Source organism: Carcharodon carcharias, chromosome 22 (assembly GCF_017639515.1).
Source record: "Carcharodon carcharias isolate sCarCar2 chromosome 22, sCarCar2.pri, whole genome shotgun sequence".
NCBI classification, from domain to species: Eukaryota; Metazoa; Chordata; class Chondrichthyes; order Lamniformes; family Lamnidae; genus Carcharodon; species Carcharodon carcharias.
The window spans coordinates 58,072,450-58,093,540 of record NC_054488.1 but is presented as its reverse complement, the minus strand read 5'-3'; the positions used below and the strand labels follow the sequence as shown (position 1 = coordinate 58,093,540).

The 21,091-nt window shown below is 44.4% G+C and overlaps 1 protein-coding gene across 3 annotated transcripts in view; it reads left to right on the top strand.

The window, feature by feature from the left end:
• prkcab (protein kinase C, alpha, b) overlaps nucleotides 1-21,091 on the top strand; it is a 311,791-nt gene that overhangs the window by 112,532 nt on the left and 178,168 nt on the right. For all 3 annotated transcript variants that reach the window (XM_041216608.1, XM_041216607.1, XM_041216609.1), the window contains one exon: nucleotides 13,475-13,557. In XM_041216608.1, the coding sequence (XP_041072542.1) occupies nucleotides 13,475-13,557 (83 nt within the window). The remainder of the gene's footprint in view (nucleotides 1-13,474; nucleotides 13,558-21,091) is intronic.

Here is a 21,091-nt window from a genome sequence, read left to right as displayed (position 1 = left end):
ACCTGAACAGAACATTCCTGAACTGTGGTCTGACTAAGGAATGGAGGAGGAAGCTAAACAGATAGCTGAAATTTTTAATTTTGAGGCATTGGGAGTGGGCAGGACTAATATAACACAGGGCACTTGTTAGTAATGAGTACATGTATTGTGTACTCTGTGTTATTTCACACTTTTGTCCTGCCAAAGCTGAGGCCATTATATTAAAATCATTTGTAATTGTAAACAGTGTAATTTAATATGTTACTAAGGTTCCAGCACAGTTTGAAAGTTCTTATGTTCTCTTTCATAGCCTTGAGATGGATTTTCCGTTTAATATACAATTTATTGTCTTGTTCTTCCTATTTATCACCTGACCTTGTGTGCCCTGTTTATGAGGTAGCTGCACAGTGTTGCCGAAACAAATGAAAAGGAAACAATGATATTGAAGACAATCTGTGCCTCAAGTGCTATTGTGATTGCAGTGAGATTGAGATAGGAACTTAAACTAGGGACATGAAACTCTGGCAGTTGGTCAGTTATCTGAAAGCCAGTAAGATGATTAAGATGATGTATCACTGCTTTACTAGTTAAAAGGCAAAGCCTCAAATAAGTGCCGTTTGTCCAGGAGCAGTAAATTGGAAAGTTCTAGAATTACTAAAGTTCTGAAGGTTCCAGTGACTGCCCCTTGAAACCCTCCCTCATTTCTGTAAGTGGTGTCTACTGTGAATAATTGCCAAATTTGAGATGTCATAGTTCGCCTGTTCATTTTGGCCAATGCATTTTGTGTGTGTGTGTGTGTGTGTGTGTGTCTGAAAAAATATAAAATGCACGAGGTCTGACAGCATCTGTGGAAAGTGAAACAGAGTTAGTAGGTGGAATCTTTTTTCTTGCTGGTGGTGAGCTTGGAGGCAGTAAGGGCATTTAGTTAGGTGGGATGATGGTGTACCAGAACCCTGCTGCCTTCCCACCTCCACCAGTTACAATCTGTGTGGGAAGGTGCATGGTCGACCTTACCATCCCGCTGACAATTAAGGCTCTTAAGTGGCCAATTAATACCACCTAAGGGCCTTATCCTGCAATCGCTGGTATGAACCCAGGCTGGTGGGCCTGTCATCACACAGTATGCATGGCAGTTAATACCATGAGGCCAACTTGCCACTTCCCTCAGTGCCTGATCAAGAGGCTGGACATCGGGAAGTGGGGGGGAGGCGGTGCTGAAAGCCGACCTCTCAGCCCCGTTACTTACTGTGGTCTGGATTGCTCTGGTGTCTATCCTTCTGGCAGTAGCCACAGCCTCCCAGTGACGCTGCTGAGCACCGGAGCCTTTGATTGGCTGGCACTCTCAGTTGGTGAGACTTCATCCCCTGGGGCCTTGATTCCAGGGGAAGGCCCGCCACTACCTGATTGGCTTGGTCGTTCTGCGGGCCTTCCCGAAAAGTGGAAGGATGGGTCTTTTGCTGGCTCTCCAGCTGGCAGGCAAGACCCCTGTCGCCTCAGCAGCCCAGAACGAAGAAACACTAAAAACTGGAGAACAAGAAAAAGCAAAATACTGCAGATGTTGGAAATCTGAAATAAAAACGTTAAATTCTGGAAAAACTCAGCAGGTCTGGCAGCATCTGTGGAGAGAGAAACAGGGTTGACGTTTCAAGTTCTTATGACTCTTCTTCAGAGCTGGGAAATAAGAATATTGGTCCAAACTGGTCTTGTGTACCTTAAAATGGAACACCATTGAAAACTGGGACGAATACTGGTCCAAACCATTTTTTCCTGTTGCGAAGATTCTGCCCAATGTTTCAGTTCTGAAGACAGATCCTTGATCTCATATGTTAACTCTGTTTCTCACTCCACAGATGCTGCTGAGTATTTCCAGCAATTTTTAATTGTGTTGGTTTTTGAGAGAGAAAGAGGAGGCTCGATTGAGTGTGTGAACATTTGACTGTTGCAGCTATGGCACCATATATACAAAAGACTTAGTACAAGAAGGTTTTGTATGTTATGTATTATTATTAATATTATGTTGCTGTACGTAGTTGTGGAGAAGATGTTTTCACTCACTGGGGAAACCAGAACTAGGGACCATTAATATTAAAGTCATTAATAAACCCAGTGGGGAATTTAAGATAAACAACCAGAGAGCGGTGAGAATATGGAATATATTACCACACGAAGCAGTTGAGGCAAATAGCATAGATGCAATGAAGAAAAAGCTAGATAAACAAATAAGGAAGATAGCAATAGAAGGATATGTTGATGGGGTTAAATCATGTAGAATGGGAGGAGGCGCATGTGGAACATAGACATCAGCATTGCCCTGTTGGGGCTAAATGTCGTATTTCCGTGCTGTAGGCTCAATGTAATTCTATATATCTCTATATAACTGGATAAAACAGGAAGGCTAATGATGTGGGTGGAAGTTGCTTCAGTCATGTTCCAGTGATCATAATATTGAGCAGCTTATTCACAGGCAGCATACTATCTGTGCCTGACTGATTTGAGCTGGACATCAGAACCAACTAACGTGTTCTCTGGCTTCAGCACATCTTTGATGTGTTTGTGTTACTGGGAGAGGATGGAGCGACTTTGAAAAATATTGAACTCCTTGGGTGTCTGATGGAAGACTGCAGTCCACTTGGGCTGGCTTAATTTTTAGGCATTGAGAGTGAAAGGAAGCAATACACAGATTACATTGATTGCAGGTTAAGGCCTATTCATTGTGTGGGGATCCAGCCCAGCTGGCAGCATTTGATGCTGTCTGCTTACTACGCAGTCCTGCATGAGTGCTAAATAAGACCACCATCCTTTTCTGCATTTTCTGAAGTTAATGGTGATGTAGGACAGAAAGATTGGATAAATTAAGCAATAGTGATTAGACAACAGAGGACTTGGTTTTAAGAGGGTTGTTGATTCTTCAGACAGGAATTTTAGGGAAAACACTGAATTAGAATTTTTTTTTTATTCTTTCATGGGATGTGGGCATCTCTGGCTAGGCCAGCATTTGTTTCCCATCCCTAGTTGCCCTTGAGAAGGTGGTGGTGAGCTGCCTTCTTGAATCGCTGCAGTCCATGTGGTGTAGGTACACCCACAGTGCTATTAGGGAGGGAGTTCCAGGATTTTGACCCAGCAACAGTGAAGGAACGGCGATATATTTCCAAGTTAGGATGGTGAACGACTTGGAGGGGAACTTACAGGTGGTGGTGTTCCCATCCATCTGCTGCCCTTGTTGTTCCAGGTGGTCGAGGTCGTGGGTTTGGAAGGTGTTGTCGAAGGAGCCTTGGTGAATTGCTGAGAATGGGCAAAGGACAAGGCCATTCAGCTTCTCAAGCTTGTTCCACCATTCTGTTAGACTATCTACCTACCTGGTTCCTTATCCCTTAATATCCTTTACGAAAATTACCAATCTCAGTTTTTACATTTTCGTTTAATCCCCAGCTTCAGCTGATTTTTTTGGGGGGTTGGGGATGGGGAGAGAGTCCCAAATTTCCATTATTTTTGTGTGAAGTAGTGCTCCCTGACATCACTGCTGAGGGGCCTGGCTCTAATTTTAAGGTTATGGCCTTTGTTCTGGACTCTCCCCACCAGAGAAGATAGTTTCTCTGTGTCTCCCCAATCAAATCTTTTAATTGTCCTAAAGGCCTCAATTAGATCATTCCAAATCAATGGTTCTCAAAATGGGGTCTGTGGACCCCTGCTGCTCCACGATGGTCCTCCAAGGTGGTCTGCGGGCTGGTCCAGAATGTAAATCACTGACACACAATGCCACGACCCAGACCATACGAGAGAACTAGCTAGAACCCTAAATCCCACCACGCGTGACGTTGCATGACCAGACCTGCTCCTGTGTGCACAGTGTGAATCATCATAAGCACGAGTAACAAGAACGTAGTTTTATAAGCAAGATTTGTGTCACTGTTACAACATACAACTGCAAGGTCAGATTTTTCAACACTGTGGGGCTGTAAACAAAGAGGAACCAGCTGAATGTAGAGCTTGACATTAAACTGAAGTTCTCCAGTTTGGAACCAAATATCACCTCATTGATGTCTCATCAAAAGCAGTGGTTAATTCTGATGAGATTTTTTTCTCACTGGCAAGCAGAAGCTAGTGTGGAGTAAGATTGGCTGGTCGTATGGAGGGTCTTTTGCCCTGCCTAAGGGATCTGCAGATGATAAGGTTTGAGAACCACTGACCTTAAGTCCTCTATACTGAAGGGGATACAAGCTTAGTCTATGAAACCTATACTTAAAATTTAACCCTTTTAGCCCCAGTATCATTTTGGATTTTGACAGTGCGAGGGTGAAGGGTGAAGACAGTGGGTAAGGAAACCGAAGTATTTGGGATGTAAGAACTCAAAAGCTATTTCACAAAAGTAGCCTCTTTACTGTTCATGAATTCTCCTGAATATATTTAAATGATTGCAGGAATCCAACTTTAGCCTCTTAAACCATATTGAGGGGAAATGGTGAGAGTGGAAAATTGCAGGTGTCCTTAGAATGATAAATGACTACTTAATGAAGATATTGTTCAAAACGATGAAAGCTTAATGAGATACAGACCATTCCAGGTACAAAAATCAAGTTCACTCAGAGGCGAAGGTATTTCAATCAGGCTTTACATGAGTTGCTTCAGCACCGAGTGTCATCACTTTCTCTTTTACCAAGAATCCCTTTTAAAACAGATCTGCAGTTGGATTAGCTGGGCACTTTAAAACAAATAACTGGGATAATTTAAAACTCCCTGGTACTCAGCAGGCCTCTTGCTTTTAAATACAGCAATTTGTGTCTTAAAGCACCTAATCTTATTTTCAGTCTCTGATTTAGACATGGGATCCGATTAAGTAAGCGATGAGGTAGACAGCTGTTGAATATGGAGGGTGCTGAGCTTGGCTGCCAATCTCCCTTGCCTAGGAGTTACAGACATCGCCTCGGGTATTGCAGCTTTAGTGGCTTTTCGGGAAAAGAAATCCTTTTTTACCTGAGAGATTAAAATGAACCTGTCCCAAAAGATGACTTATCAAAGTTGTCGTGTCTAAATGCAAACAGATTAACTCATGTTGTTTAATTTAAAAGCCTCAGGAAGCATGGAATAAGCCCAGTTTTATTCCTTGCTAAAAATGCTTGAATTTCTCAGTGATAGTATTGAGTTTTTGCTTTTTGTTTTTATTAGATTGGGCTGAGAGGGTTGGAGGCTCTTGTGGTTCAGTACCTCTGAGTCAGAAGTGCCAGGTTCAAGTCCCACTCTAGGGGCTGGATTTTACGGCATGTTTTCAGTGGGGTTGAGGGAGGGCACGCAAAATAACACAGGTGGCTAGCCCCCCCCTCCCACCCACCCCCAAGCTGGCCCCCTTAAAATGGTAGGAGGGCGGGCTGGCGAGTTCAGTGCCCATCCGCCATTTTCTTAAAAAAATAATTAATGGGCTATTGAGCTTGTTAACAAGTCAAGTGACCTGAATATTACGCTGCCCATGCCATTATATGCTCAGGCCGGGCAGCAATGGGCAGGTCACTCTTCTTAATCCAACTGGTTAAAAGGAAGGAAGGAGGGGGAGGAGCCCTAGGTGCACCAGGGGCACCCCACCCACTCCAAGATGATACCCCATCCCCCTTGTGCCTCCCTACCTGGCCCCCACAATCTGTTTCCACCCGCCCTGCCCCCCGCCCCCCATCACCTTCCCCTCTAACCCTAGGGTGCTGGACCTTCTCCTGCCCTAAAATCCCTGGGCTTGCCCTAGTCTGGGATCCTTTGCTCTTCTTCCCAGGGCCTGCTTGCCACTACTGAGCTCTGACATTGCTGGGACAGCTGGAGCTGCAAGCCAATCAGATCGGCAGGCAGGATTTCCTCCTGTTGAGGGGTGGAAGTCCCACTTTCTGCTCGTTTAGGTTGCCCCCAGTGTGCTATTGCAATGGGATGACTTTGTTTACAAGTCAGGCAGTTTGAAACCAACTTTCGTAATGGGGGAGTTGGGGGAACAATATGTCCACCATCCGCCTTGTCTCCCCAGCCCCATAAAATTTCAGCCAAGGATTGTTGGCCACCGTTGGAGAGTTTATCACGCTGCCAAACAGGTTTATAACCAACCTGTTATTCTTTCCAGTATGCCCATTGCAGGCAGTAAGAGCAGAGAGATTCCTAGTCACTCATGCTTGATGCAGAGCGGTGCTCCTCAAGCTAGAACCACTTGCCTCTCTTTGAAACAGAGAGAGATGTCTTTGGTTCCTTGTGGACTCTGGTTAATTATGGATGGATGGGCTGAGAGGGAGAGAATTGGGGACAGGAGAGGGTTCAGTGTTAAGAAAGAAACAAGACTTCCACTTATATCACGCTTTTCATGATCAGCAGATGTCTCAAGCACTTTGAGCTCAAATGCAAATGGAGCACTCTTGTAATGTAGGAAACATGGCAACTAATTTGTACATAGCAAGCTTCAACAAACAGCAATGTGATAATGACCAGATAATCTGTTTCATGATGAAGGGACCTTGGTTTAACTTCTCATCTGAAAGATGGCACCTCCAACAGTGCTGCATTCTCTCAGTACTGCACTGGAGTGTCAACCTTGACATTTGTGCTCAAGAGATAAAAACAAAAAAACTGCGGATGCTGGAAATCCAAAACAAAAACAGAATTACCTGGAAAAACTCAGCAGGTCTGGCAGCATCGGCGGAGAAGAAAAGAGTTGACGTTTCAAGTCCTCATGACCCTTCGACAGAACTTGCGTTCGAGTCCAAGAAAGAGTTGAAATATAAGCTGGTTTAAGGTGTGTGTGTGGGGGGCGGAGAGATAGAGAGACAAAGAGGTGGAGGGGGGGGTGGTGTGGTTGTAGGGACAAACAAGCAGTGATAGAAGCAGATCATCAAAAGATGTCAACGACAATAGTACAATAGAACACATAGGTGTTAAAATTAAAGTTGGTGATATTATCTAAACGAATGTGCTAATTAAGAATGGATGGTAGGGCACTCAAGGTATAGCTCTAGTGGGGTTTTTTTTTTATTTATATAATGGAAATAGGTGGGAAAAGGAAAATCTTTATAATTTATTGGGGAAAAAAAAGGGAAGGGGGAAACAGAAAGGGGGTGGGGATGGGGGAGGGAGCTTACGACCTAAAGTTGTTGAATTCAATATTCAGTCCGGAAGGCTGTAAAGTCCCTAGTCGGAAGATGAGGTGTTGTTCCTCCAGTTTGCGTTGGGCTTCACTGGAACAATGCAGCAAGCCAAGGACAGACATGTGGGCAAGAGAGCAGGGTGGAGTGTTAAAAAGGCAAGCGACAGGGAGGTTTGGGTCATTCTTGCGGACAGACCGCAGGTGTTCTGCAAAGCGGTCGCCCAGTTTACGTTTGGTCTCTCCAATGTAGAGGAGACCACATTGGGAGCAACGAATGCAGTAGACTAAGTTGGGGGAAATGCAAGTGAAATGCTGCTTCACTTGAAAGGAGTGTTTGGGTCCTTGGACGGTGAGGAGAGAGGAAGTGAAGGGGCAGGTGTTGCATCTTTTGCGTGGGCATGGGGTGGTGCCATAGGAGGGGGTTGAGGAGTAGGGGGTGATGGAGGAGTGGACCAGGGTGTCCCGGAGGGAGCGATCCCTACGGAATGCCGATAAGGGGGGTGAAGGGAAGATGTGTTTGGTGGTGGCATCATGCTGGAGTTGGCGGAAATGGCGGAGGATGATCCTTTGAATGCGGAGGCTGGTGGGGTGATAAGTGAGGACAAGGGGGACCCTATCATGTTTCTGGGAGGGAGGAGAAGGCGTGAGGGCGGATGCGCGGGAGATGGGCCGGACACGGTTGAGGGCCCTATCAACGACCGTGGGTGGAAAACCTCGGTTAAGGAAGAAGGAGGACATGTCAGAGGAACTGTTTTTGAATGTAGCATCATCGGAACAGATGCGACGGAGGCGAAGGAACTGAGAGAATGGGATGGAGTCCTTACAGGAAGCGGGGTGTGAGGAGCTGTAGTCGAGATAGCTGTGGGAGTCGGTGGGTTTGTAATGGATATTGGTGGACAGTCTATCACCAGAGATTGAGACAGAGAGGTCAAGGAAGGGAAGGGAAGTGTCAGAGGTGGACCACGTGAAAATGATGGAGGGGTGGAGATTGGAAGCAAAATTAATAAATTTTTCCAAGTCCTGACGAGAGCGTGAAGCGGCACCGAAGTAATCATCGATGTACCGGAGAAAGAGTTGTGGAAGGGGGCCGGAGTAGGACTGCAACAAGGAATGTTCCACATACTCCATAAAGAGACAGCCCCAGCTATGCCTGTCTCTTTATGGGGTATGTGGAACATTCCTTGTTGCAGTCCTACTCCGGCCCCCTTCCACAACTCTTTCTCCGGTACATCGATGATTACTTCGGTGCCGCTTCACGCTCTCGTCAGGACTTGGAAAAATTTATTAATTTTGCTTCCAATCTCCACCCCTCCATCATTTTCACGTGGTCCATGTCTGACACTTCCCTTCCCTTCCTTGACCTCTCTGTCTCAATCTCTGGTGATAGACTGTCCACCAATATCCATTACAAACCCACCGACTCCCACAGCTATCTCGACTACAGCTCCTCACACCCCGCTTCCTGTAAGGACTCCATCCCATTCTCTCAGTTCCTTCGCCTCCGTCGCATCTGTTCCGATGATGCTACATTCAAAAACAGTTCCTCTGACATGTCCTCCTTCTTCCTTAACCGAGGTTTTCCACCCACGGTCGTTGATAGGGCCCTCAACCGTGTCCGGCCCATCTCCCGCGCATCCGCCCTCACGCCTTCTCCTCCCTCCCAGAAACATGATAGGGTCCCCCTTGTCCTCACTTATCACCCCACCAGCCTCCGCATTCAAAGGATCATCCTCCGCCATTTCCGCCAACTCCAGCATGATGCCACCACCAAACACATCTTCCCTTCACCCCCCTTATCGGCATTCCGTAGGGATCGCTCCCTCCGGGACACCCTGGTCCACTCCTCCATCACCCCCTACTCCTCAACCCCCTCCTATGGCACCACCCCATGCCCACGCAAAAGATGCAACACCTGCCCCTTCACTTCCTCTCTCCTCACCGTCCAAGGACCCAAACACTCCTTTCAAGTGAAGCAGCATTTCACTTGCATTTCCCCCAACTTAGTCTACTGCATTCGTTGCTCCCAATGTGGTCTCCTCTACATTGGAGAGACCAAACGTAAACTGGGCGACCGCTTTGCAGAACACCTGCGGTCTGTCCGCAAGAATGACCCAAACCTCCCTGTCGCTTGCCTTTTTAACACTCCACCCTGCTCTCTTGCACACATGTCTGTCCTTGGCTTGCTGCATTGTTCCAGTGAAGCCCAACGCAAACTGGAGGAACAACACCTCATCTTCCGACTAGGGACTTTACAGCCTTCCGGACTGAATATTGAATTCAACAACTTTAGGTCGTAAGCTCCCTACCCCATCCCCACCCCCTTTCTGTTTCCCCCTTCCCTTTTTTTTTCCCAATAAATTATAAAGATTTTCCTTTTCCCACCTATTTCCATTATATAAATAAAAAAAAAACCCCACTAGAGCTATACCTTGAGTGCCCTACCATCCATTCTTAATTAGCACATTCGTTTAGATAATATCACCAACTTTAATTTTAACACCTATGTGTTCTATTGTACTATTGTCGTTGACATCTTTTGATGATCTGCTTCTATCACTGCTTGTTTGTCCCTACAACCACACCACCCCCCCCTCCACCTCTTTGTCTCTCTATCTCTCCGCCCCCCACACACACACCTTAAACCAGCTTATATTTCAACTCTTTCTTGGACTCGAACGCAAGTTCTGTCGAAGGGTCATGAGGACTCGAAACGTCAACTCTTTTCTTCTCCGCCGATGCTGCCAGACCTGCTGAGTTTTTCCAGGTAATTCTGTTTTCATTTGTGCTCAAGTCCTGGTGTGGGACTTGAACTTAGAACCTTGTTACCATACTAACCTCACACCTCTGGGGCTCTGGGGTTTCAAAGTAAATTAAACTTAGATAGAAACTGCAAATGGTTCATCTCTTCCATTGCTGGCTACAGGTAGAATGTTACGCACTTGTGAAGTGCTTCAGGACCTTTAAAAATGTGATATATATGCAAGTTATTGTTGTTGTGGCGGTGGCCTGAGCATGTAGTCCATTGCCCAGAGGGTGACACAAATGGCTGGTGTGGAATCCCGCAAGCTCAGACTACTCCAGCTGGGAGGTAGCATTGACTTGATGTGGAGCATGGCAGGGATGCAAGTGCCTAAATATCCAACTAGGACACATCGCATCGAGCCATTATGGCACAGAAGGAGACCATTTGACCCATCGAGTCCGTTCCAGCACTCTGTAGAGAAATCTCATTCTCCCGCTCTATCACTATAGTCCTGCTAGTTTATTTCCTGTAAGTATCTACCCAGCTTCCTTTTGAAATCATTCATTGTCTCCACTTCACCACACTCATAGGCAGCAAGATCCAGATCATTGCCACTCGTTGCTTTTTAAAGAAAATCCTTCCTCACATCTGCCTTGCATCTCTTGCCCAAAACCTTAAATCTGTGTCCCCTTATCTTTGTACTATCAGCTAATGGGAACGGCTTTTACTTATCTACCTTATGTAAACATGTCATAATCTTATAAACCTCTATCAGACCTCCCCTTAATCTCCTTTGCTCCAAGGGGGACAACTTCAGCTTCTCTAACCTAACCTATTAGCTGAAATCCTTCATCCCTGGAACCATGCTGCACACTCTCAAGGACGCTCACATCCTTCCTGAAGTGTGGTGAGCAGGGTGGTTGTGCAGGATTACATGCTTGTTTGGATTCTTTACCCTTTGGCCTGTAGATATCATTAGCTTGTGTGTTTCGCACTACTCTCAGTGTTGTCACTTAGCCTGATCTCTAAATGCAGAATGCTCTAAGGGTAAATCATTTCAATTACTGGTTCTGTCCTGTTCCTCCATGGAATCTTCCTTGTTTCAAAAGTTGCAGAGCGATACTTACACAAAACCTTAATTCCCACTTTAAAACTCAAACAAGTTTATTCAACAATAAATGGACAATAATAGCAGAAACATAACATATTAAGATAATGAAATTTAATCAGCTCCTTGTATCACTAAAAGCAATGGTTTCCAACTCACATTGAAGGTTTCACTATGATTGCTTTTCATGAAATGGTTTTATTTCAATGAGCTCTAAGTGCTGGGAGATGGTATCATTAGCAACATAAAAACAATGTGCATTCATATAACACCTTTAAAGTGGTAAAGTATCCCAAGGTGCTTCACAGAAGCAATTTTAAAACAAATTTGACAGCAAGTCATGCAAGGAGATATTGATGACCAAAAGCTTGGTTAAAGAGATGGTTTTATGGAGTGTGACTTAAAGGGGGAAAGAGAGGTACAGAGATAGAGAAGTTTACAGAAGGAATTCCAGAGTTTAGGGCTGAGGCAGCTGAAGGCACAGCCGCCAATGTCGGAGCAATTAAAAATCAGCTTATGAGCCTCATATTTGGAGCAAAATGTCATGGATGCTGGAAATCTGAACTCAAAACAGAAAATCCTAGAAAACACTCAAAAGTCAGGCAATATCTGTGAAGAGAGAAACTGAGCTAATGTTTCAGGTCGGTGGCCTTTCATCAGATCATTGACATTTTTTATTCATTCAAATTATGAAACCCGATATCCAGTAAGACTTAAATTTGGCCTTCGGTGTCCAGTGACGGGTAACCCTGGTAGTAGGCCTACCTCCAACCTTGGTGAATGCAGATCTAATGGCAGTAACGTGTAGGAGTTGCATGGAATGGTCACCAGGATTTCACAGCACATGCTGCCATTCACTTTATCTACCTGAAGCACCACTATGAGGGAGGTAAAGAGTGAGTAACAGCCTTAGAAGTGACTTGGCTCTAGTGTTGCATGAAAATGTGACCTTTCACTGTGAGACAGTTGAGCTGTTAGTAAATGGGTTGAAGGTAATGAATGAATTTACAGCACAGTGAAAAGGTTTCTTTGGCTGTTTTACACTTCTAGTGCCTGCTTACTTCACCAAATGGTCACAGTTCTGAGACCTCTTGCGGTACAAGTGCCCAAGTCCAGCACTGACTGATGCCTGGACCCTGGAAGAACCAGGATTCCCTCCATTCAGAGTTCTTGTGTGCTGGATGCTGGAGAAACATGCTGGCACATACGGGAGGTTTGGAGAGTTTTTCCTGATATGTTTTTTTAGCATCAATAGTTGTCACAATGAGGGCATTGGGATAAATGCAGTTTGCTCTTGTGGAATTGTTGGAAGTACAATATTGACTCTGGCCCAAATTCAGCGTCACAGATGAGCAGTTAACAGCTTAGTGTGTTTGTAAAGCTGACAGTCGATTATGTGTAACATTTTAATGTGACAGTAGGGGTGTGACTGAATATGATTTAATTGGACCCACTGGTCTAAAGGATCCAATGTACTGGCTCCACCAGCTGCCTGGTATGTTAAACCTGAAAGAGAGGTTCCGTAGGCAGCTGTTACACGGTCAGGTCAAACTCTTCGAAAGTATCAACACAAAATTACCACAAGGTTCACAAATTGTATTTTCTTTTAAGCAATAAAGATGCTCGTTTTGAACAAAAGTTTGTGCTTGTGTCTCTCTTTAAATGAGTAAACCCCAAGTTAATAGCCCAGAGGCCACAGCACAGGCTCTTGTTAAGTTTGAGTGGGAGCAAAGCTGAGGTTGATAGAGAAGTTAAGGCTTGGTATTTGTTAAGCTTCAGTTTAAATATTGAAAAACAGGAAAGGTGAGGAGGGTGAAACTTGTGAGTTGAAACTCTGCTTCAACAACAAACACCTCTGAGAGAAGGACTTGCAACTTTATAAGATAAATAAAAACAGAAAACACTGGAACTATGCAGCAGGTCAGGCAGCATCTGTGAAGAGAGAAACAGAGTTAATGTTTCAGCCTGATAACCTTTCAGCAGAAATGGAGAAAGTTGGAGAGGTAACAGGTTTAAAGCAAGGCACCAGAAGGGGCAGTAATAAAAGGAGGATCTGTCTTGGATGGAAGGCAGGAGAGATGGGATGGTTGATAGTGCAAGGCAAAAGAAGTTGGTATTGGTACAAATAAAGAAACAAAAGATCAGGGTCATGGTGAGGAAGGTTGAGGCATTAAACACTCCCAAGACTGTGCTGAGCCGCAAAGAATCTTGGCATTCACTCCTGCTTTTCCTCTATCTCCTGCACAATAACACTGACTTGTGTTGGGTATCATAGGGAACAGGCCTTCAGTACTCTTGCCAAGCACTTGTTCATATGTGAGCTGAGATAGAAGAGTGGGTCATGCTGTCCATCGGGTGAATCGGCATTTCAGCAAAATCCAACCCTGTTCTCAGTCCGTTTCCCTGTCCCTCTAGCCTAAGCCCAAACCAGGGGCTGCTTTTGTGATTGTTTTGCTATTGTTGTTCATCCTCATGGGAACCAGTTTGTAAAAGAGTTTTAATGCTTGTCTCCCTTTTTCTGTTTTGCTTCTCTCTCATTCAGTTTGCTGCTTTGTGGTGCACAAGAGGTGTCACGAGTTTGTTACCTTCTCCTGTCCCGGAGCAGATAAAGGACCAGACACTGATGTGAGTATGAGGCTTTAATAATCCGTGCCTAACGTCATGATGATCACTTTCTCAAATGTGTAACTATTGCCCTGTTGGTGCGAGTAACTTTTTGTTTGCAGGATGGGGGATTAAAAGTTATTGCCATCCCTGGGAAATCTTCACGAATTTATTCTGTGCAGGGTGTTACCTCTTCACCAACTGTAGTTTTTCCTGTCAAAACTGTTGGAGGCAGTTTGGTCAAAGCTTTGGTGGGACCTTATTGATCATGACCTGTAGTCAACAACATGTTTCTAATTCACGAGTGTGCCCTAGTTTGTCCAAATTCCTCCCCCTTTTAGGTCCCCTCCCCTCATATGATTTGACTACTTCCCTTCCACCATTGAGTCCATCAGGTTTGCTCCCTTTGATAGATCCTCTTGGGCCTGGAGGGCTGGGACAATGCAGGCTGCGATTCCTTCCCATGTGACCCTTTTCATTCCTGGTCTTCCTGGTTGAAGTTGAGTGCTTTAACATTTCAGCACTGAATAGCCCCACAGGAAAACCTTCCAGTAACAATCTTCAAGGAGAAGGGTAACTAGGGATGGGCAATAAATATTAACCTTGCCACCGATGCCCACATCTCAAGAAAGCAGGGGAAAATAAGCCTGGGTTTTGTGTGTGGACCCAGGTGTGAGGTGTACTGCGTGTGTTTCTGTTTCTATATATGCTGTGTGGGGGCGAGAAGCGTTCAAGCTTCAATAATGAGTAGAGTAGAATTTGTTACCAGATGTGTCTCAGATGTGGGAATTGGGCATCGTGTTTAAGTTCAAAGAGAGTGATTCTACTTGTTACAACCTGTGACAGTGGAGTCTAGTGAATTCTTCATGGTCATTACAAATCAGCTTCCAATGACCATGCATCAGGCTGAGGAAGAACAGTGTCTCCAACAGAAGCTTCAGCAGTGGATTTCTGGTATTGCTGGGGTCAATAACAGTGGGGAGATGGGATGGGGTAGGGTCAGGGAGGAGGAGCTGGAATGAGAAGGTGAAATGGGTTGGGGCAGCGGTGGGACTGTTTGATTTATTCTGTGATTTTCTTTTCTCTGAAGAGCAGTCACTTTAGTGACGATCTTTAAAAGCAGCTAAAGCTTACCTTGTACCAAGTTGCTCCAAACAGAATTAACATATTTATGGGATGGTAACATCATGTCCACAAATCTAAATCCCTGTTACTGTAGCCCATATAGAATATGTTTCCAGCATATTCCCAGACCATTTGGGAATCTAGTCACTGCTTGTAGCCAAAGATGGGTTAATGATGCTGTGTTTGACTCATCACCCCATCTCTTCCCAAATGAAAGACCCACGGGCTACATTTGTTTGTCAGAAATTGAAGGAACTGGCAGTAATTGTTGGAAGTTCTTTATAACTGAGTGAAGTAACCCCAATGGCTGTTGGGCGCTGATCCTTTTTGCTCACTTATTCTCCCCTGCTCTCTCAAGGCTGTCACTGGGTTTTTGGGTACAGTATCACAGGTGCCAGTCACCCTGGGAACGTCATTCAAAAGACCACTATTTTATCTGCAAACTTTCAAGTCTGCATTCCAGATTTGCTGCTGGATATACTGGCTTAGGGTGACTTGCCAGCTGTTCATCTGATAACGTATTGGGTCCTTGTGAAGCATCAGAACGATTAAAATGGAATTGCTAAGTTTGTAACTAACTGCACTGTTCTAAGCCACTAAAAGCCCATTAACGATGATCTGGATTTGGCTTTTGGGTTTTCCATCAGTGTAGAGTCCAGTATAGCCCCTGATCCATTCAGTAAGTTAATGTGTGAAAGAGGAGAGAGTTCTGCAGAGCACATTAATGACAAGATTCACAGGATTTAATATCTGGCCAGTTCAGCTCACTTATATATTTTATATTAAATGATCTCTTGGTGAAAGTGGCCTCCAAGCATAAATCAACATTTCTACCTCTCAAACTAGTCCTTAATTTTATTCACTTTCTCCAGTTAATCCATCTTTAGCTGGAAATTTCACCCTGAGATTCAGTGTAGCCCTCAATCAGAACATGCAGAATGTGACGTGCAGGACGCGCTGTAACCTTGTACAAAACCCTGTACAACGTTAACATTTAAACAGCATTTCACAGAAGTTCACATTACTCAAAATTTTAAAAATTGGAAAGGTGATAAAATGCCTTAATTTAATAGGGAGTTCTTGAGAAAGTGTTTTAAAGGCAGGGAGGAGAAGGTAAGGAAGCGGGAGCTTCAGAGAATTGGGCGCATAAACCAGGATATTCCGATTAATCATACACTAATAAATTAAAGTTTGAATATCTCAAATACCTTGTTGCCTAACTTTCCAATCTCTCTCCTTTAAGATATCTCCTGCTCAGGGACTGGAAGCCCTCCCAATACTTGACCTGAGTGGCCATTGGGAAGATTTCATGCTAGATTGTGATTTCTAGAAGATTGTTTTGCCATGCAAGACATCACAGCCACACCAAATCCTGTTGTAACTCAATGTCCCAGACAGGCACACTTCTCATTGGAGGCCACAGGTGTGACAACAAACCTTATGCAGTCCTGATGGAGCTGAGGGAAATGGAAAGTGTCCTTCCTTTACCAGAATTGAGAATGGAAGATAGATGGACAGTTGTTGATACAACTGGGCCAGGCTGATTGAATTGAATAACCCAGATTACTAGGTATTCATTCTGCTTGAAAATTCCCTGGTAAAAACATGAATAGCTTCATGAAAACCATTCATTGGAAACATTTGCTAACATTTTATACAGTAATTCCAACTTGTGTCCTTGATTTGTGGGTGAGCAACATCTCTGACTTCAGAGGCTCTTGTTTAAAAAGTATTAGAGAAATCTCCCCTAAGTTTTAGTTCTGATAAGAAATCAGGTTGGCTTAAAGATTCACATGGTGTGGAAGGTCAGGAGAAAACTTGACTCTTTCATCCGAAGAAATTGTTGGCTGTAATAAGAACTGGGTATTCTAAAAAGGGGTCCCAGTGCCTGAGCAGTAGGGGGTATCTTTAGGAGGAAAGGGGAGAGAGAATGGAAAGTGAGGCAAGCAGGTGTTTGAGATTCTCTAACCTCTGTTTCTTTGTATATCAGTAATCTGATCGTCCTGCTAAGTGCACCCAATTCTCTGGGCTAATTGACACTGATTTGGTAACTTCCTGTGCCATTTGGCATCTGTATATTTAATCTGTAAAGAAATTTGATTGAAATAATTTGAGTCTTGTTGCACAGGTGTGATGATGTAGTACTTTTGAATCTTTGGGAAGAGTTGGGATAAAGTGGTGGGCATCTTTTAAAATCCCTGCGAGCAATGTTTCAGCATGAGCAATTTGTGTTAACCCCTACATGGTACATGTAAGGGGACAGTTTTCAGATCATAGAGCACTTAGGCTGGCTTTAGATGCAACCTTTTTGTCCTGAACTGACATTCTGGAGCATGAAGTGGGAAGCTCTTTGGAATGTTTTTACTTTAGTAGAGATGCTATATAAATGCAAGTTGTTGTTGATACTGCAACAACTTGGGAGTAGAAACTTTAATAAATTTCTCCTCACCATTCCCATTAACCCAAAGGTCCAAGTCCACTATGGTACCTCAAGTATTATCTTTCTTTATTCGTTCACGGGATGTGGGGTCACTGGCTAGGCCAGCATTTGTTGCCCATCCCTAATTGCCCCTGAGAAGGTGGTGGTGAGCTGTCTTCTTGAACCACTGCAGTCCATGTGGTGTAGGTACACCCACAGTGCTGTTAGGGAGGGTGTTCCAGGGTTTTGACCCAGCAACAGTGAAGAAACAGTGATATATTTCCAAGTCAGAATGGTGAATGGCTTGGAGGGGAATTTCCAGGTGGTGGTGTTCCCATGTGTCTTCTGCCCTTGGCCCTCTAGATTGTAACAGTTGTGGGTTTGGAAGGTGCTGCCTAAGGAGTTGTGAGTTCCTGCAGTGCATCTTGTAGATGGTACACACTGTTGCCACTGTCGGTGATGGAGTGATTGAATGAGGTGCAAATCAAGTGGGCTGCTTTGGCCTGGATGGTGTCAAGTTTCTTGAGTGTTGTTTGAGCTACACTCATACAGGCAAGTGGAGAGAGAGTATTCCATCACACTCCTGACTTGTGCCTTCTAGATGGTGAACAGGCTTTGGGGAGTCAGGAGGTGAGTTACTCGCCACAGGATTTCCAGCCTCTGAACTGCTGTTGTAGCCACAGTATTTATATGGCTGTTTATTACCTGGGCTGGGCCGAGTTAATTCAGCTCAAACCATGGATTGAATTTCAGAGCTGCTCAGTCACTGAGTGCAGCACAGGCAATGCAGTTATACATGCTGTCTTTTACCTGTTAATATTAGGGCAGTCTTTTAGTGTTTCTGGCTCCACCTCTAGAATAAAGCAGCTTAGTCCCCTGAGGTTGGGCTTTGTTAGTTTAGTAAAGTATAGGTTCTACAGTTATAAAACAGTATACTAAATTAATCTAAAATATCTATGTGACATGTTGTATAATGTTCATGCTATATTGCAGTTGTGTGGTTTTGTTTAACCAGCTGTACCTGCAAAGTAAAGTGTAATGACCAAACCTGGGTGGCACCAGAACTGTAGCTGTCAGCATTCTTACCCCAAAGGTGAACACTGCACTGTGCTGCTGTCCCTCTAGTTAACACCTAAAGCTATAGCTGACATAGCTGTCAGTACCTCTGCCAATTCAACCCCTGTGCTGAAGGGAAGTGACAAAACAACAAGGCTCGAGTGGTAGCATTGTCGGCCAATAAAGCCCTTTTGTCTAACTGATTGAATGTTACTGCCTCATCACTTGACAAGATTCCTTTCACAAGGCTGGCCTGGTAGAATTGCTTTAGTAAAAAGAGTCATTAGACCGTGCTAGTATTATTAGCTGTTCTATAATTCAAGCCTTTTGAAGGTGAGCGTGGCGTTTTTATACAACTACTAGCTTCATCTTAAACATGCATGTATGTAAAATGAAGTGATTACATTTTCATTCAGAATCTAATTTGCTAACAACATGCACATGGGTCAGGAAGAGAATATTGTTAACTCACAGGTGGAATGCTCTTATTTTACTTGGAGAGGGGGCTGGGATGAATAGAATTCAAGTATTGTAAATACAGCTGAATGATGTACCTCTTTGTTGGATTTATAAGGTGACTTGGCCCTAAATTCTGGAATTTCCTCCCTAAACCTCTCCAGTTCACCACCTTGCTCCTCCTTTAAGACACTCCTTAAAATGTACCTCTTTTATAAATACATGTCATTGTTGCTATCCAGATTGTCACCTATTATGAAGCACAAAGAGCTGATGGTAATTGCCCAAAAATACCAGGCTTCTTGAAGCAAGATGAGCAATGATTACTGGTTTTCAAAAGCACTGATGCGTTTATAGTGATGAAGGTCTATACACGGGGATCAAATTGCACACACATTTAAAAAGCATACCCTGGATTTCCAATTATTCCTCTTTCAGATGGTCAGTTGATTAATCAATTTTGGATAAAGGGAGGTTAATTCCAACACTTTTACTTACTATCACTGTGGAAGAGGATTTGAGAATAGAAACCTGTGTAGAATGGCAAAAGTACAGAATTGGATCAAAGATTTCCCACAAAATTCAGTTCCTTTGGCCATCCGTTTTTAAAATGTATTCATTCATGGAATGTGGGTGATGCTGGCTAGGCCAGCATTTACTGCCCATCCTAGTTGCCCTTGAGAAGGTGTGGTGAGCTGCTGCATTGAACTGCTGCAAGCTCTGTGGTGTAAGTGTACCTACAGTGCTGTTAGGGAGGGGGTTCCAAGATTTTGATCTAGTGACAGTGAAAGGATGGTGATTGGCTTGGAGGGTGTTCCCATGCATCTGCTGCCCTTGTCCTTCCAGGTGGTAGAGATTGTGGGTTTGGAAGGTGCTGTCTAAGGAGCCTCAATGAGTTGCTGCAGTCATTCTTGTAGATGGTACACACTACCACCACTGTGCATCAGTGGTGGAGAGAGCGAATGTTTGTGGATGGGGTGCTAATCAAGCAGGCTGCTTTGTCCTGGATGGTGTCAAGCTTTTTGAATATTGTTGGAGCTGTACTCATCCAGGCAAGTGGGGAATATTCCATCATACTCCTGACTTGTGCCTTGTAGATGGTGGACAGGGTTTGAGGAGTCAGGAGGTGATTTACTCATCACAGGATTCCTAGCCTCTGACCTGCTCTTGTAGCCACATTATTTACATGGCTATTCTAGTTAAGTTTCTGGTCAGTGATAACCCCCAGGGTGTTGATAGTCGGAGATTCAGTGATGGTAATGCCATTGAATGTCAAAGAGAGATGCCTAGATTGTATGGCACTTGTGTGGCGCGAATGTGACTTGCCACTTATCAGCCCAAGCCTGAATATTGTCCAGGTCTTGCTGCGTTTAGATATGGACTACTTCAATATCTGATGAGTTGTGAATGGTGCTGAACATTGTGCAATCATCAGCGAACATCCCAACTTCTGACCTTATGATGGAGCTGAGATCATTGATGAAGCAGTTGAAGATGGTTGGACCTAGGACACTATGCTGAGGAACTCCTGCAGTGATGTCCTGTGACTGAGATGATTGACCTTCAATAAGCACAACCGTCATCCTTTGTGCTAGGTATGATTTCAACCAACGGAGAGATTTCCCTTTGATTCCTGTTGACTTGAGTTTTGCTCTGGCCCCTTGATGCCACACTAAGTCAAATGCTGCCTTGATGTCAAGGGCAGTCACTCTCACCTCACCTCTGGAGTTCAACTCTTTTGTCCCTGTTTTGATCAAGGCTGTAATGAGGTCAGAAGTTGAATAGCCCTGGCAGAACCCAAACTGAATGTTATTGTTGACTCAAGTGTCACTTGATAGCACTGTTGACAGCCCCTTCCATCACTTTGCTGATGATCAAGAGCAGACTGATAGGGCAGTAATTAGCCGAGTTGGATTTGTCCTGCTTTTTGTGGACAGGACATACCTGTGCAATTTTCTGCATTGCTGAGTAGATGCCAGTGTTGTAGCTGTACTGGAACAGCTTGGCTACGGGCACAGCAAGTTCTGGAGCACAAGCCTTTAGTGCTGCCGGAATATTGTCAGGGCCCATAGCCCTTGCAGTATCCAGTGCATTCAGCCATTTTTGATATCACGTGGAGTGAATTGAATTGGCTGAAGACTTGTTTATTCATTCATGGGATGTGGGCTTCCCTGGGTAGGCCAGCATTTATTGGCTGAAGACTGGCATCTGTGATGCTGGGAACCTCAGGAGGAGGCCAAGATGGATTATCCACTTGGCACTTCTGACTGAAGATGGTTGCAAATGCTTCAGCCTTGTCTTTTGCACTGATCTGCTGGGCTCCCGTATCATTGAGGATGGGGATTAATTAATTCGATGGGTGATCTGCACGTCAAATACCATTTCTCTTCTTTGCTTCCTATCCCTCGATACCCTTACCCCATTTTAAAAAAAAGACTTAAGTCTTGAAAGTTTAAATTGACCTCTCGCATATACTGTCTTTTAGGGAAGAGAATTCCA